At 30.6% G+C, this 19201-nt stretch overlaps 2 protein-coding genes across 2 annotated transcripts in view; one reads left to right on the top strand and one right to left on the bottom strand.

Annotated features, from left to right (window-relative positions):
* BBS1 (Bardet-Biedl syndrome 1) overlaps positions 1 to 8483 on the bottom strand; it is a 41898-nt gene extending 33415 nt beyond the window's left edge. The window contains exons 1-3 of the mRNA XM_075367702.1: positions 8358 to 8483; positions 1987 to 2169; positions 1125 to 1224 (exon numbers count right to left, since the gene is read on the bottom strand). Of these exons, the coding sequence (XP_075223817.1) occupies positions 1125 to 1224; positions 1987 to 2169; positions 8358 to 8483 (409 nt within the window). The remainder of the gene's footprint in view (positions 1 to 1124; positions 1225 to 1986; positions 2170 to 8357) is intronic.
* Positions 8484 to 9734: 1251 nt separating this feature from the next.
* LOC142324869 (uncharacterized) overlaps positions 9735 to 19201 on the top strand; it is a 29447-nt gene continuing 19980 nt past the window's right edge. Inside the window, exons 1-2 of the mRNA XM_075365941.1 lie at positions 9735 to 9887; positions 12773 to 12908. Of these exons, the coding sequence (XP_075222056.1) occupies positions 12784 to 12908 (125 nt within the window). The 5' untranslated portion in view covers positions 9735 to 9887; positions 12773 to 12783. The remainder of the gene's footprint in view (positions 9888 to 12772; positions 12909 to 19201) is intronic.

Genomic DNA, 19201 nt, shown 5'->3' on the forward strand with positions numbered 1-19201 from the left:
AATAATGTCATCATTACTTAATTGCAAAATGTGGGTTTTGAATTTACTAATTAGACTCAACAGATGTTTATACATTAAATTTTGTCTTCTATCTCAAGTTCAAAGTGATGAATCCATCAGCGGTAATGATTCAAGTAAGAAATGAATAGTCTTTGTTTTTGAAATGTTTAAAGTACTTTTTATGTAACTGGCAAAAATATATTTAAAAAAGATTTAATGATGTTTGGATAACTAAAAAAGTAGAGGTTTAAGTTCTCTTGAATTGAAATCATTTAAAATTTTATCAGTTTTGACTTACTGATCAACAGAAATCACTGGATAACAGCTTCGATATTGGATTGGTGTTTGAACTGAAAAGACTACCTGAGTGCTTCATTACAAAGAAATCTAGCAATTTTTTTAAATGATCAGTTGTAATTAAAGATCTAGTTGTTAGAACAACTATCACCGTACTGCTACTCCATTCTATTAAAACTCATTTCATGTTTCACTCCGCTCTAAATAAAGAAAATGTAACATTACCAACAGACAGTTTCCTGTTGTCTTCTTCATTAATCTGTATACACTTTTGTACATATACCATATCTGCTGAAATGTAGTTGACATTCAATCCTACAATTGAGTCCTTCACTCTGTTCACCAGAAGGGCTGAATGTAAAGTGAACATAATTACTTTCAGGGAAAGCAGATTATCTCTGTCTCTTATATCGCTAGCATTTCATAGACATAACAAAGAGTGGGGCAAATTAATGTAACTCTTTCTGTTATGAAGTAATATACTGTATTATTTCCACTACCTCAAATCAATAGAGGAAGAAATAAATACTGAGTTAATAAAAATATAAAATTAAAACCACTATAAGAAATATACTTGAATAAGAATCATGAATAAATCAAAGTTTTAATAAAAAAAATAAGTGACAGCAAAATACCACTGACTCTAATAGTGGGCAGCATACTCAGTTGAACCCTACTTAATCAAGTTAAATGAACAAATTTCAAATAGTTTACATCTCACCCAATATTTTACCAGTTACTAGTATTTTCTTTAATTTTTTTTTTAATTTTATTATCTGCTATCATAAATATTTACAAAATAGTTCAGTTTATAGTAAAAAAAATACCTGGAATTCTTGGTTCATTAGTGTCTGTATATATGGATAAAACAGCAGCAGGAGCATCCAAAAGCACAATCTCTGATGAAAGTGCAGTGCCACGATATACCTGATAAACAATAAAAAAAATTTACCATAAAGCATGACTGCATTTCTTTTTAGATAGTAATTATGTAATGGTGTGTTCTGATATATTAAAATTATTTTTTTGAAGTCTTTTATAATTAATTATTGATCTGTTTAATGGATATATACTATATAAAAAAGATAGGTGATTTTTATTACATAATTTTTAACTTACTAAAGGGCTGGAGCATTTCTTTACTTTGTTAACTTCAGAATTATACTTCTGCATAGACTACTCTATGTAGAGATAGACCAATACACATATCTCTTAAAGATATACATCCTGTATTTTATGCTACTACGTTTTACAGGTACTGGAAATATAATTTGATTTTGTGTATTGAGCTATATTGAGTTTATTATCCATATCTTTCTCATGGTAAATAGAGCATATAGTGTAAACTGAGTTACTATAAAGTAAAAAAAAAAAAAAAAAAAAAAAATGATATCTAAAACAAAAATGTATTATTTTGAATTAAATAAAAAATGAATTAACCTATGTAACTTACAGTAACCTTCAGAACAATAGTTCTCAAGATCACTAATTAACTAACCTTGACAGAGCTATTAGATACATATGATACTAAATAAGACAGTAACTAAATTCAGCCTGGTACATGTAACTGAATTTTGATATCATAAAACATAAAATAAGCAAAAACTCACATCTTTTCCAAAACATTATAAAATGTATGAAATAATAATAGATTAAAGGTATTGCATATCAACAAAATTCTCAATTTACCTTGAGTTTAACATGTGAAGAACCATTTCCTAGATCAGCTAAAATTAATTTATAATCTCCATCAGCATTAAGATCACCTAAAGCAAGACAGGGAGTAAATGTCTGTATTTCTGCTTTTGGATCAGAAAAAGCATCTATCCATGGTTGCTGAAGCTGTAGACTTCCCCTGTTAAAAAGATTTAACTTTTATTACTAAAGTAAAGAATAATATAATGTAAATCATAACAACCGCCATAACTTTTTTTAAGTATCAAGATTAATGACAGTTACAATTAAAATAATAATATACATTCAACAAATGCAGAATGAAATTTTAATTTTGGCCAACTGAACAGCCTAGTGGGTAACATGCTGGCTTTAGATCAGATGGTCACAAGTTCAATTCCTGGCAAGAGTGTAACATTTGTTCACCTATCATTTCATTCACCTATCTTGTTTATTAAAATAAATGCTGAGTTATGTACAAGACTGTAAAATAAATATACAAATTTCATATTGATTTGTGCTAAATCAGTGCACAGGATAGACACAAAATAAATTACAGTGATGAAATAACATTAGAATGTATAAATAAGCACATCATTAAAATAAAAAAAAAGTAAACCATTGAGTAGGATATCGAATATATTAGTTGAATGTAATTAAACAATGAAATTAACGAAATTAAACTTTTAAGATTTTATCTTGTTATACACGGCTGTCTGCAATTATATTAATTTAAAATTTAAGACACTGACAAAAAGTCAAGACAAGAGCATCTTACCGTAATGACATTTTATTAAAATTATTCTAACATAAAATATAATGTAATGCTCGTAAAAGTGTATACGAAATGACTATCATAATGTTCTCCAGAGCATGAAACTTTAATCAGCACGGCGTGTTTTGAAAGTGCACAGTGCCGGTTCCTAGGCAACCACGATAACACTGCTGACAACATTCTTCGGATAACTATAAAACTTTTAAGACTAATAAATGATGGAATTAAATTTGACCTTTCTTTTACTAATATTCTTATTAAGCGCCAAACGTTGGTTAAATAAATTTAATGTAGGTACATTTATGATTAATATTTCTATTAAAAATATGCAAAGTTAACTAACCAAAAAATAAACAAAACCTTTTTTTTAATGAAATAATAGTATCAAATTTAATTTTACTAACTATTTTAATTTACGATGGAGCCACTTTTAATTTATATTGTCCTCTTCCTTAATGACCTTTATGTGACCTAATTTACGGTTGGTCATTAAAGCAGTAAGTATTGATTTCTATTTGTATTTATTTCTAATTAATAGAAAAGTAAACGTATGTGTAGGTATAATTTTCGCCGCCGCTTTAACGTAAAACAACTTTGTGAATTAAACTACGTAGTCGGAAAAAGAAGTGGTAGGAAAATAAAAATGCACGGAGGCATTAACCAGAACTGAGAACACCTCTTTTTCTTTTTATAATGATCTCGTCATGGTTTTGAAGGTATTTTAACGAGGAAGATGGATGGATGACGTGAAAATTAGAAAAATTCTAAACCACTGCAAGGAAATAACCAAGACCAGCAATTCTAGAAGCCATCATGCCAACTAATAAATGAACTGGTTGTTATAACTGTTTTAATTACAACCCACTAATTTTGAACTATATTAACCTTTAGGTTGTTTTACGTCATCCCGTTGTCAACATTACCCGGAGCCTAACAGCAAAGAAAACACATCAAATATCCAGCATCGAGAAAAAACGCCCTATCCACCCAATCAAACCCAAATTCTACTTAGCTCTACTGATTATAATCTCAATATTAGGAACAAATGGAAACTTGATGACGAGCAGACCAAGATTTTTAACCTCCATTTCTCCCTTGATCTTTCGAGAACCAGAAAAATACTGCCTATCATGCCGATTAAACTTCCATGAAAACGCCGCCGCGATTGTCTTTTCTGGATTTAATGCGGCCCATATAGTACCGAACATACAAGAATCCCTTCAATTGCCGATTGTAATGTGTGCTGATCATCCTCAGACAGGATCCAAAGAAAAATCTTTACATCATTTGTGTAAATTAAAATTTTAGATGATATGCCTTCAGTCATATCACTGATAAAAAGTAAAAATAAAAGGGAACCAAGAATAGATCTGCGAGACACCAGAATGCATAGAGAATCTCAAAGAAGAGATTCTCCAAACATTACTCTAAATAATTATTTATTTTATTTTGTACAATAGAACAACAAACTCTTGGTATATTGTACAATAAAGACAGATGATACAAATTATATTAATTATAATATTAATGATTTTAAACAAATTCCATTACATTTAGCTGAACTTTGACCTTCTTAACAAAGCTCACATCAAAATATCAGTGTCCCTGCATAATTCACGAATGATATCAATACTTCTGCAAAAAGGTGCCTCTATAAAAAGGTATCATTACCTTGATAAAGGTGCGTTTTCTGACTCAGGCATATGAGACAATGAACATATGAGCATATGAGTACACTTAATCTCGGCACTCTAAGCCCAACATTTGAAATATCAATATCTATCTTGGCATTAAGGGCCTTAATGCCACAAATGATAGCTTATTTGTCACAGATGATAAAAAACTTCTTTTCAATTGTCTCAATCTTAGTGTTAGTACACACCCTCTTGTAGTTCCAAACTACCATGCAATATTCCAAACTTGATTTAACATTAGTTCAGTATAACTTAAGATTGACTCAATGTTAATAAAATGACAGCTCACCCACAATATCAATCTTAAGTTTCTCCTAGCTTTTGATACCATGGCATCTACATGCTGTGTGAACAATAATTTCTCATCAAATGTTATGCCTAAATCAACAGTTGTCTTTACCCTCCTTATACTAGAATTGCCAATATCATACACATACTTGATAGCAAGTGTTTTCCTTCTTGTACTAATCGGAGATTTTCTCAAGGTTCAAGTCAACCTGTTCCTTATCAACCATTCATGGACTCTGTTAATATCATCCTGTAAGACCATCACACTTCCATATTTGTCAATCTTTGAGTAAATTTTCAATGCATCACAAATGCAGAACACTAGATACAATACCCTTAAACAAGTTGTTGACAAAAAAATAAATGATAATAAAATATTATTATTATTATAATTATTTTTATTATTAATTACAAATGAATTTGTTATAAAGATATATATTTTTTTAAATTATATGATATTTTATTTTTAAAATAATATATACATCATGTGTATTATGTAACGTGTTTAAAAAATTATATTATAGTAAGAAGGTGATGTTTATTGTACTTACAAAAAAAAACTAGTGGCCTATTCTTCCAGGCTTATTCTAGGTGGCAATATCTTCCAGAATAGACTAGATGGATTCTGACCAAATACAACTACTTTATGGCGCTAGAGAAATCCATGTAAATAGCTGTTTAATGAAGTGCAGTGCCACTTTTTCGACAAAGCTTATTTTTTGCTACTCCCCACACCCTTTCCATAGTCTGCATATATACCCCAGTAACAGGGTATATAAAATTGTGAGAGTGGTTAAAAGTAATGTGTACATAATTTTAGTTCAAATTTTCTATCTTGGTGTAGGCTGGCCACTGATCAGCAACACCAAACATAAAACAGTTAGTTACATGTTTCACAGCAGTTCCTGCTGAAAACCCACTGCTCTCACAGTATACTGCCAACGTCATATTTTCTTTTAATGAACATAGATTCATCAATTTTGACAGTAATAATGACCATTATTACTGACCCTGACCATATAAATGACATATTAATGACCCTGACCATTAGTAAGCCTGATGATACTCTTCTGTTACATGTCCAAAAAAGAGTTATTAATAAATCCAGTTGTAATCTAGAAGTAATTTATTTATCTAGTTTTTTATTAATATTTTATTTGTTACTGTATCAACAGTCATTGTACATCCTATACAGAGTTTCTTTACACAAAACTGAAAAGAACAAATACAATTAATATTTAACAATTTATTCGCACATACCTCTCAAGTAATTACTGTAGTTAACAAGTGTATTGTGGTTAATTTCTAGTTCAATATATTCTAAATTGTTGTAAACCTAAATTTGTTTTATATTAGTAAATTAGAATCTATTTACTAATCAAAGACTAGAATCAAAGGGTCGTTTTTGTGTCACCAGAAAGGTGTTATCAGAAGGTTAAGTGTCTTGACTACAATAGATCAAGGGGTTTCAATACTTTAATATCACTGTGTTTTTTTTTCACTTTTTCTTGAAGATAGAACCAGATTTGGAAATAATGGTTTAGATATTGGAATACTAAAATGCCATACATTACAGGACACAAAAGCAGTAGAGCATGGGCAAAAAGGCAGTTAAAAACCACAAAGTTTTTATCTGAAGGTAGAATGGGTTATGAAAGAGAATGGTTTGAATAACAGAATATTTTATTTTCTATATAGAGTTAGACTGACTAGAATCTGTAGGCAAGATGGCTTGAATTTTTTTTTAACACTAAGTTTTTAATTTTTCCTAATGATTAAATGTGATTTTCAAATTAAAGTTGCTAACATCACAATATTTTCTTTTAACTTAATATTAACAGAATACTATTAAAAAAATATAGACAAAACATAACAAATGATTAGCAAACCTACTGTTTTATTGTTGATGTCCAATTGATGATGTGCCAGCCTTCATGGTGTGAGTGGTAGCATCTCAGCCTTTCATCCGGAGGTCCTGGGTTCAAATCCCAGTCAGCATTTTCACATGCTACAAAAATTGTCATTCATCTCATCCTCTTAAATAATACCTAACGGTGGTCCCGGAAGTTAAAAAAAAAAATTGGTGATGTGAATAAAATGGGAATAAAACCTAGCAGTTGCTAACTCTTACCTTTTTCTAAGAAGGTGCTAAGTTTTGAGTGAATAAAAAGCTTAGATGTAACTAGGCTTAGTAATTTCTAGGTTTTTCTGTGCTTCTAGCTGTAGCTTAAAAATTGGTGTGAATACAGAAAAACTTCTAACTTTTATTCGTAGCAGTTTCTAAGGGATTAAGTCAGGCCAGAGGCATGCTAGCTTTCAAGCTAGTCGTTAGTTTTATTCGAGCCATGGCAGAGTTTATGCATGTGCAGAAACAAAAGGAGAAAACCAGAAAATACGTAATTGTTAAGATTTGAGTCTGATAGTGTGGATTACTTAGCCGCCAAATTCTTAAATGAGACAGACACACTTGGAGATCTTTCTTGAAGAAAGCAAATGTAAAGAAAGCAAAACCACATTTTGTTGCAGACTCAGGATTTAAGTCAGGAATTGCCAAAGACATGGGTGTATACAGATCTATGGCTTGTAAATCTATATGTTATGTAATGGTTTGAATAATCGACAACTTTCCTAAATGGATCCACTTTCTAGCAACAGCAGCAGAAGTAAATGAAGTGAAAGTTCTCTGGCAAAGACATTTCCATTTACTGAATGTAACAGGTGCTCGGACTGCACCCATATGAAAATAACCAAACCCAAGTTACATGGGTATGAGTATATAAATCGAAAGGGATATGTTAGTATTAATGTCCAGGGTACTTGTAACTCCCTTGAAAGATTTGTGAGTGTGGGTGTAGAATGGCCAGGGAGTGTTTATTATGCACGAATATGGTGTAGAAGCCCTATTAGGCGAATTATGTCACATTTTGATGTGGATAATAGTCATGTCTATTTGGCGCCTTCAGCTATGGAATATCTCCATCGTTCATAACACCATTCAAACCAACTGCTAACACAGTAAAGAAAAATATCAACTTGCACCATTCCAGGGAAAGAGTCATCACTGAAAGGTGTTTGGACAACTGAAAAAAAGATTCCCAATTTTGGGAAACTGTGCCTGCGTATCTTTGGAAAAAGTGTACTAGGTATGTTGCATAGTTTCACAACATTGCAAAATTCCTTAATGATGTTTTTGATGACAACAATGTCTTTCATAAGGAGGAAATTAGAGAAGAGCAGTGTGAAAATGCAGGAACAACTCTTAAGGGGCAGAAGAAATTCCAAGAAATGATGTTTTGAACGAATGAAATATATTATTTTCTTTAAATTGTTTTATGTTATTATTAATTTAGATTTATTAAATTATTATTGTAATGAATTTTTTGTTGTAAGAATTAAAAAATAAACTTAAAATTAAAGAAATACAAAAATAATTAAACTCACGCGCACTTCTAAACATGCACGTTAGCGTACGCACAGTGGTATGTATGCCTCGTTTTGCAATTTTTGTTGGTTTTCAAATTTTATTTTTTATTTATTGATAGTAAGAAGGATTGAGTTTAAAGGAAATACATTTGTTTATTACAAGTTTTGGTAAACAACATAGCTATCTAATTCAGTTGAGTAGATACATCTGACGTTTTCTTAATACGTTCAAGTTTCATCTTGTTAATTTGCATTTTCTGCAGTAAAACAATTCGCTGAATCTGCAGTGTCGAAAAATCAATTGTCTCATCACTTTCATAAGCTGAAGCCATTTTTGCACTTTTTCTTATTTTAGTTACCAACTGTTAGCAATCATCATTAAGTTCTTCCGAATTTCTGATAAGATAATCACCACTCTCCATGAGTGTATTTATAGCAGAAGCAAATGTCTTACATCCTGTTCTAACAGACTGCCTGCCACTTTAGAAAATACCGGATTATTATCTTGGCTGATAATTCATAAAATTCTTTTTCCCACTTTTTTAGTTTGATAGGCTTGTTGCCTAAAACAAGTTTTGTCGGTTTTCTTTTAGACACTACTCTTCATACTGTTGATCAATTTATTTAGTTGTATAGTTGTCACTTCCTTACCAACAGCTGACTAAAACTATTCATTATAATTTTCCAAGCTTCTTTTTTGGTTTTTACTGACGAGTCTTGGATTTTTCAATTATTACTGGATGTTCTCTTAAAAGTTTAATAAATAGTGACCTTTCTTTCTTTTTCCTGTTTAGCCAACGGTAATTACCGTTCGGATAATTCTTCAAAGGATGAATGAGAATGATATGTATATGTGTAAATGAAGTGTAGTTTTGTAGTCTCGTTTCGACTATTACGCCAATGCATGCGTTGTGCAATCCGGATACGTACGAGGCGATTCGAATAAGCCGGTCGTCAAACCGCCGTGTACAGATAACAGAAAAGTGTTGGGGACAGACAAGTTACGACATGAAAGCCAAAACCTAGCTCTAGCTAAGCTTAGCAAATGTTGACTCAAGAAATTTCTCAAGTTTTCCCGAATACTTCAAAACTAACATAGTTCTTTCTAGCTAGAACCAGCATTTTTTTATTCAAAAACCTAAAACTATCTGTTAGATTCTAGCTCGTAGTTATTATGTTTTATTCACTTCACCAAATATATTTTAATCACTGTTCGGAAAAATCTCTATTCTCTGTTCGGAAATCTCGAATGATAAAACTCTATCATTTAATTAAATAATTTTTATTCTGAGTAATAGACAAATAATAGTAATTATTTTTAAAATAATAAAAAGACAGAATATTCGAAATGGTGAGGTAGCAGTAGTGTAGAATTAAGTTTGGAATTGTAGTAGTCTGGAGGAATATAATTTTTTTCCTACTTTTTTCTCAAAAGTATTTTTTAATATTCTTTGAGTAAAAATATGACGTTTTCCCGCAATATATGTCTCCTTAAACAATAATTTTTTTTTTTAATTTTTAATCCTGACGCGTGTTGTGTTTCTTAGCTCCATGTTGCTTGTATTCGAATCGCAACGTTTTTACAACGATGCTGGTGGCTGTGATTATTTTACCGTTGTCCATGTGTTCTGTACTGTTGCATAGGTTAGGTGTCGCTAATTATTGCACGAGGCAGTTTGTTACTTTTCAATGTTACTGTTCGGAAGTTAGCTAAAGATTATTTTGCTTTCTTTGAGGTGAGTTTGTTTCTATTACCATTTCCCTTGTAAGAAAATTTTCAGTTTATTATTTGAATTGCTGTATGTGTTTTACGTGGATTTAGAATTGTATTAATTTTTAACTTTCCCGATGATACTAGAGAAAAATTTGTTTTTCTCCTTTTCATATATTTTTTGAGGGGTTCGGTTTGAATTTTTGGAACCCTTTTTTATTGTTGATTTGTTAAAGTATGTGATTTAAAAGCTGAAAACGGGGAATGTTAAAAACTTATTTTCTTTATTTTACAATTTACACCGACCGTTTTGGTCTTACTATAATTATTCGTGTATTTTTACTTGTAGAAGTTTGCAGAGCCATCTTCTGTTCTCTGCAATCCTTAGTTGTTTCTAATCTATTTGTCCTAGATTGATTGTGTCTCCAGTTTTTTTCACAGCTTCTCCACTTTTATCAACGGTTTAAGGGGGGACTGGCCCTCAACACCGTAACAGAATGAAGAATAGGCCGTCTGTTATAAACCTTGTTTTGTGCTATTGAAATTTTGTAAACTACCTTTCTTGTGCCATAAAGATTTTTACAAGACCATCAGGCATCTACAGTGGCCATGAAGTCTTTCCATAAAAATAAATAAACATAAATTGTTTAACATCAGTTTATTTAATATGTTTTATTCATAAAACTTGATTTAAATTAATTCTTTATGTGCGCCTCTATCGTCTGCACACAGTTTTATCAGTTGCCAAGTGTATTTAGACATTCTCTTGCATGTTGAAGGCTCACAGTCATAAAAGCAATTGCCGACTGCTGTTTTCAGCTCATCCATGGTTTTCAGATATAAGTGGGAGATTTTTTCTTCGATTACACCCCGGAGGGATTTGTCACTGTTGGTTAAGTCTATTTCTAGCAGACCGTGGAATTTTAGAGTCTCTCAAATCCACCAGTCTTCAGAGTGTTAACTTCTTACCAATGAGCAAAATGAATGAAGCTCCATCTTGCTGTAAAATGGCAGTTAGTTTTATAACTATCGGTCAAAGCCAAGGAATAAAATAATATTCTAGTATGCCAAGTTATAAAATTCTGTTAACATTTTTTCAAAAAAATATGGTCCTAGATGCATTTCAGATATTGCTGTTCACATCATTACTTGTGATGAGTGGTCTGCCTTCCTCATAAAAGTAGGGAATTTCTATACAACAAAAATACGTGTTTTGAGTTCTGTTACTCTGGTAAATTGCACACCACTCGACTGAGAAGTAAACTGGTGTCTGTGATTAAATATTGGGAAAATGCTTAGAACAGCTTTGGAACAAGTTTTCCTTAAAGTGTCCTGGTCAGAAAGTTCAGTAACTTGAGCAGGCTTAAAGGGTCCAAGATCTCATTTTGTTATTTTATGAACAGGGAATATTTATAACTCTGAAGGCCTTTTCCTGTTTCACTTAAGATCTTAAAAACTGATGTTGTACATTGTTATCAACCTATTTGTTATACATGGAAAAGGACTTTGTGGTCACTCTTTATTTATAACAGGATAATTTCCCTTACTCCTGCACTGTTATTATTCTCTGCTGGAATTAGCTAAGTAACGGCTTGCTTAACATAACAGGATATTCTCATATAAGTATTGTACGGGATTTGGAGTGGAAAGACTTAGAGAAATATCTTGCAAACTCCTTGTTTTATTAATGCTGATAGATACATTGAAGTACAACATCTGTTTGTCATAAGCTGAAGCTATCTCCACGTCAATTTTCAGGACCTAATCAGTGACAATAAGAAGAAATGAACTTCGTATTAAAATTACGTTTTTTAAAAACATAACATATTTGCCCCATTACAGGTTGCGGTTTTTTCTGACATTTTCTTACATAAAATGGAGGGTTCTACCTACATGCAAGGCTGACTTACATTTGGATTCAACCAGGCTTTTAAGTTGTTTGGTAGTTTATTTTCCTTTCTATATTTATGATGGAAACTTATTACAGTTAGTATCGATACCTATTATTACTAATAAAAGTGCCTAATTAAGAATTTCTTATTTTCATAAAGATTATGACTTTTTAATTTAGAATATAGGTAAATTTAAAAGATAATTATATTTTCAAACTTTTAAAATAATAATAATGTAATAGTATAATAAAAAGTATGTATAATATTATGAATAATAAATTTTGAAATTAATTTCTTAACAGGGAAAAAAATATCTACAAACTTTTTTCTTGAAAATTAAATTTAATGGTGGGGACTCAACATATATTTGAGCAAATATGGTGTGTGTGTGTGTATATATATATATAAATCAACCCAACTGACAAAAAAAAGCAAAATAACAACAAAACATTAAATTATTGGGGTTTTATGCATATAAAACCTCACATTCATAAAAATGAATGTTTGTCTGTGTATGTCTCTTATGCCTTCCTAAACTGTTCATCAAGTTGCGATGAAACTTTGGTGAATTGTTATGCGCATGCCCGCGAAGGTTTCTGAATTAGTTTGGACCCGCTAGGTGGTGCTGGGGTCGAGATATTTTGAAAAATTGTATTTATGGTCTGACCGATGGTCGGACTACTGGACCGACTTACGCACGGATAAAGGGAAGGGGGAATGGGAAAAGAAGGAGAGAGGCAAAAATTGAAAGGTTAATTTTGTGAAATTCTGATATGTTCAGTTTTATCAAACTTTCAATTGTGTTCATTTAATCTATTCATTAAAAACACAAATATCTAACAAGTATAGATATACTCAAATCTAGCAATAGCGAAGCATTGCCGAGTCTGCTAATATATATATATACAAACTAATAATGTACAAATAAACAACTAGTTTATGTTATAGTTTTAAGATTATGTAGTTTTTTGTTAACATAACTCATGTAGGTTAAGTTTATACACGTTTCTGTTTTCAGATAACTTAGCAATGGTATTTTTTACATGCCAGCATTGTGGGGCTTCACTAAGTAAAAGTAAAGTTGAAAAGCATTATTCATATGAGTGCAGGAACCATCCCTATGTAACTTGTGTTGATTGTTTAAAAGATTTTAGGTAAGATATACTTTATATATCAGACATAATTAACGTTAACATAAAAGTTAGTTTAAGCATTCAATAAATTGTAACACAGGACATAATATGAATTAGAAAACTTATAGAAATACTCTTAACTGTGAATAAACATATCACTTTAAGAATTTTGTTAGTGTTGCTAGAGTTATATTTGTAATAAATTTGACTATTTCATTTATTGTTTTTGTTTTACAATTAAAAAGTTCCTGATTAGTGTTATTTGCTAATTAATAATAGTTAAAGACTAATTATTTATTTTTATTAAATTTTTAATAATTTTTTGTTCTGTTTCATACGTTTTGTATGTCTATTTGTTCATCAAACTACTTCTTCAGTTACATATTAATTTTTGGTACTTGCGTATTAACGCCACCGCAGCTACAGCTTTATTTAAAAACAAAGTAGTCAATCGCATTTCAGTGGATTAACATTAACCACTGATTTCGGTGCTATAACATGAAGGTTATATTATTAATAAGTTGTATATATTATGCATATTTAATGTTAATTATAAGAGGTTAGCGAGCGTAGGTTATATTTAGTTAGTTATTTTGATATACGTATGATTTATCAGTACACGAAGTCAACATAGCCTAAATAGCAGCTGTAGCTACGATGGCGTTAATATGTAAGTACCTAATTTTTTTAGTTTTAAATTTTTTAAAACATTAAACATTTACAAGGACAAAACAAATAAATATATATTTTATAGATCTTTTGAAATCAGTTTTATTTAAAAAATCTTTATTTCAAGCTTTTATAGGCACTTTTTGTAGTCATTTGTTGTTTATATTTGTTTATAATGAGTGCTGCAATTCGTGATCCATCCACTGAGTGTGAAATAGAAATAATCCAGGTTTTGATGACAAAAAACTATTCTGCGTTTGAAATTCACAGGCTAATTTATGATGTTTACTGGGCAAATATTATGAATGATACTAAAGTAAGACAGTGTTGCTATTCGTTTTCAGAAGAGGGAATCAATGTTTATGATGAACGTAGCAGCTAGCCGGCCATGGGGGATAATGGATAATTTGGCTGAAAAATTTGACAAAAGATTTAAGAAAACCAGTGCTTATAACCATGTCACAATCTGATTTGTGAAGTTTTGGCTGAAAAATTAAGCTATGAACTGTGTGCCAGATGGATGTTGAAGATGTTAACTGTCGCATAAGGAAAAACATTTTGTTGCAGCATATTAATTTTTGTGGCATCACAAATATGAAGGTGATGAATTGTTTGATCAGATTATTACTGGGATGAAACCTGAATTTCTTATTTGAATGTTTGAGACAAAGAAGCAGTCAATGCGATTCAAACAAGAATGTTCGGTAAAGAAGCTTACAGTTTTTTTTTCAACAAAAAGAAATGTCTTGCTTGTGGAATTTAGTGATAGCAGAATTATATGAATCCTGATACATACAGTGAAAAATTGAAAGATCTTAGTCCATAAAAAAACAAACAATGAGGCAATTGGAAAAATTTCTGTGTTAAATCTTCAATTATCCCCACTGTATTGCCCTGACTTGGCTTCCAGCAGGGTCAATCCATTTGAAGTGACCCAGGGTGGTTGCTTGTCCAATTCAAAAAAATTGAAATTACCCACTTGTCTCCTGCACGTCTCAGGATCTTAAAACTTTTTTTTTTTTTTAAATTTTTTATTTAAGCAGTTTACCTGTAGCAACCATTTTTGTTACAGTGCACACACCTATTTTGTGATTGTAAGGGTTTACGGAAAAAATCATAACTAAAAAACTATTGGTACTGGAGGGATGAAACAAAAAACAATTTGATTGTATATTCTCAAGGTAAAAGAATGGTCTTGCGGTTTATTTACCTATCTCTTCTTTCTAAGAGAAAATTACCAATAAAGTTGAACTTTAAAAACTGTGCAATTTCACTTTTGGCAATTTTTTTCAAGGAGGCAGGGTGGTGGCATACACAGTTTGAATTATTTTTTTATATGTAGGTATATGTTAGTACTTTTACCATAAATAATATTAATGGTGATATCCTTACCACTAAATTTTTATCAATCTTTGAAAACTAATTTTTTTTAAAAGATTCAAATTTTGGCTTCAAATAATTCTGAGGCTGGTTATAAAAATTTCAAATTTGCCCAAATTACAGTGTTTTTGTAGATGGTTTACGGCAAATAAAAATGTTTCTTGTGTATTGTCCTAATAAAAAGTTATATCCTCTCAAAAATCATGAAAAATCTATTAAAAGTGAAAAATTTTGACTTGCTAAATAAGTGCTTCAATGTGAGTTCTTGTCTTCTTGGCACTTTAATATTTTTATACTTATTACTATAGTTGAAATATACTTGTTTGAACCATTCAACTTCAGTGCTCATGTTACAACAGGTGCGTGAAGTCATTTCCATTCGTCAGGAAAATTTATGTTGCAACATGCTCATTTATGCTTGATGCATCTGTGTCCTGGTAAAAAGTTAAATCAGATGAGATAGCTAAGTTTCAGAAACTCTAAAAACCATTTTTACTGCTGAGAAAGAGTTATTGGTACTAGAAGCTACCACAAGTATGTTCCCGTGTCAGAAGGCATTGTAAGATGTTACTTTACTCAGACTCCAAGGACTATGAAGACTATCCTGTGTCGAGTATTGTACCATTTTCACTTGAGGGAAAAGACTCTATTGCTTATGTGTATGACGATCAGTGGGTGGATAGGAGAAGTGGTAGATATTAGCCTCGAAAATTCCACCCAGCTGGACCACATACATCATTTCAAGTCTCAACAAGACAAAGTGTGGGTACTGATCTGCAAAGTCCTGAGAAAGTTGACATCACTTGAACTAACTACAGTGATGGGGCATTCTCACACAATTTCAAGAGAATTATTTGAAAAGGTATCACAGGTGTTGGTTAACTGCATTAAATAAACTTTCATTGCTACAAAAACAGGCTATTTCATTGAAGAATAATTAAAATTTTGTTACAATTTATTTTTTCTTCAATAGTGTTTAAAAAAATAAACCAATATAAAAATAAAAATGAATTCTTGAAAACAGATGTAGGCGGCTACTCATTGAAATCTCAGTTTGGGTAAGTTTTACAAGCATTTTTGAATCAAAATTGTATTAAGTTACTGATATTGGTTAAGTTATCATTAAATTGTGACCTATCTTTAATCATTTTATAAAAATATTTTAAAAATATTGAAAATGTTAACTTCAACAACATAGGGGCTATATATAAAAAATGTAAAATGGAAAGAAGACAAGAACCCCCTTGCAGCACTTAATTGTTTAGTCAAAATGGTATCACTTTTAACAGGTTTTCCATGGTTTTTGAGAGGTTATAATTTTATTAGTACAATATACATGAAACTTTTTAATTTGCCTTAAATATCTAAAAAAAAACCACTGCAAGCTGTGCAAATTTGAGATTGTTATCACCAGCCTCATCAGAGTTATTTGAATTTTCCTAAAAAGATTAGTCTTCAAAAATCCATAAACATCTAGGAGTAAGTATATCATTAATTTTATTTATGGTAAATCTACTAACATATACCTACATATAAAAAATAGTAATTCAAACTGTGTATGCCATCCTTGCCTCTTGAAAAAATTACCAAAAGTGAAATTTCACAGTTTTTCATGAGGTGGAGGAACCCCATTTACGAGCGCTGAAGTAGTGTTGAACTCGCTAACAGGTTCCGCAAGCTGTTATAGAAAATGCGTGTGTATTCTTGCACATTACCGACTAAACCTCCACCCCTGGTGTCCCCACCTCCTGGGAAACTGCTAATAAAGCATTACTTCAGGAGGGAGGGTAAGCGCCCACAGCTAGTGGAGACCATTAGCTGTGTCTCCACTTGCAAAAATCATGATGATGATTATATTTTCTCTTTGGTCTCCACTAGCAAAAAATTGAACACTTGTAACAACACATACCCCACACATCTTTACATTCATACAATCAAGCCAACACAAGACAAGTTCACCACAATCAAGAAGACATGGCCACAAGACATAACTTATCCACCAAAGTACACTCAAAAGTTAATTAAATTTCCACAATCTCACCCAGAGATTGTGTCATATTTAACTTTATTGTTAATTTTCTCATAAAAAGAAGAGAGATAGGTAAATAAACCACAAGACCAATCTGTACCTTGAGAATATATGATCAAATTGCTTTTTGTTTCATCTTTCCAGGACCAATAGTTTTTTAGTTGTGACTCTTTCTGTAAATCCTTGCACAAAAATAAATGTGAGCACTGAAACAAAAATGGTAGACACAGGAAACTATTTAAATAAAAAATAGTTTTAAAGTCCTGAAACATATAGGAAACAAATGGGTAAGTTTCAATTTTTTTTGAAGTGGTCAAGCAACCAGCTTATGTTTTGGGACACTTCAAATGGATTGACCCTACAATTATTTTCTTTTTCTTCACCTAAAACAGTGGCTGCATCATTAAGGTTTAATGATGATCTGATGAATTGAAAAATGGTATTACAGCGTTGTTTGAAGTACTGGCGACAGAATTCCTTAAAGAGAGAATGAAGAAGGATAACACTATCAAAAATGTGTTAAAGTTGAAGGCAGCTCTGTAAAAAAGTAGTAAATAAATTTAGTTTTTAATCTTATAAAGTTTGTCCATATCTTTCAATTTTGTTTTCATTTCAAAACAGACATACTTTAAAATCAAGCCTCATATAAGTAAAAAAATTAGTTACTTCAAATTTGTTACATATCATTCACCATCTGTAATTGGCTAGTAGTCTATATTGTGAACATTAACAAGTAATTAGTACTTTCAATATCAGAATATATCATTGTCATTTAATCCAATTGCTAAGATAAGTAATGATGAAAAAAATAAAATAAAAATGTCTGCAAATTGTTTATGTAAACAATATATTCTCATTAAAAGAAAAAAAAATGCTTTATATGGAAAAACTATAAAAGGCTGACTTCCTCTACAAAAAGGAATCATCAGAATCAATCAGTTAATTTTCAAAGTAATGCTTGAACATACCTAAAAAACTCATATAGGCATCAAGTTGAGAACCTCTAAATTTTCAGCTAATTTCAGTTGAAAAAGAGTTATTTGAAACTGATAAAATATAGAACATTAAAGTACAATTTGTATTGCAAGCGATACTTTAAAACATTTTTTTTTTTAATGCTTTTTTATTTAATTCGTTACTGCAAATAAGCTTTTGAAGAAGTACTAGGAAGTTTTATTGATAATAAAATGGAATTTATTTAATTAATTATTGATGATATAAATGTGATTATTGAGCATCAATTAAGTTCTGCTTCAGTCAAGATTTTCTTTGAAAGATTATGATATAATTGCTAATGCATGTGTAAATCTTCAACAAGTATATCATTAATTGTTTAAATTATTTAAGTTAATTTACATGTTAGGGTGAGGTTATAGGGATTTCTAATATTTGTTTTTCTAAGATTAATTATGCCTAACATTTAATGCCTTAATATATTTGTTTTGGTGAAGGAGGCTGCTCGGTTTTCATGCAATTTTGCTACTGAAAATAAATCATAGTTTTCCTAGAATGTGATTTTTGGGAAGGCTGTTGCTATTGCTTATCTACCTGATCATTTTAATCAGGATTTAATGTGTGTTTTGGTTATAAATTGCAATAATGAAATAAAAAGTAATACAGATAATGACAGAAATGTAAATTGTTTGGTTTCTCTTTTGATGAAAAAGTGGCAAAAATTTGTTAATTTTGTTTATAAGTACAATTGTGTTAACCACAAGTGGGATAAATCATATATTTTTTAGAATTTTATTTCATGAAGGTTTCTTAGTGTGAAGGTTAAAAAAGTCAAGAAACAGTATAATAGTTGAAAAATTAAGTTATTTATAGATGAAGTTTTTTAGCTTAAACTTTTATAGGTTATCCAGTTTCACTAAAGATCAGTTTGATTTTTATAAAAAAAAACACCAAATCAGTTTCAATCCATTTATTTACAGATTTATTTAGAAAGAATTTGTTCCAGATTATTTATTTTTGTTATTCTTCTAAATGATTTGTTAGTGTTTCATATACGCGGGGGAAAAATAAATTTGTTTTAACAAATTGTTCTGGAAGATAATTTATACACTTATTCAGCAGATAATTTACTTGGTTTTTATATTTTACTTCTAACAAAATCAGAAATTAAATAAACACAATGTTGAATATACAAATAAAAACTAAAAGAATTCACTTAAGACAACGTATACAATCACGATTATGGCTTCTGATAAAAAGGGTGGTGTTATCACTTTTACCA

This window comes from Lycorma delicatula, chromosome 5, assembly GCF_047948215.1.
Source record: "Lycorma delicatula isolate Av1 chromosome 5, ASM4794821v1, whole genome shotgun sequence".
NCBI classification, from domain to species: domain Eukaryota; kingdom Metazoa; phylum Arthropoda; class Insecta; order Hemiptera; family Fulgoridae; genus Lycorma; species Lycorma delicatula.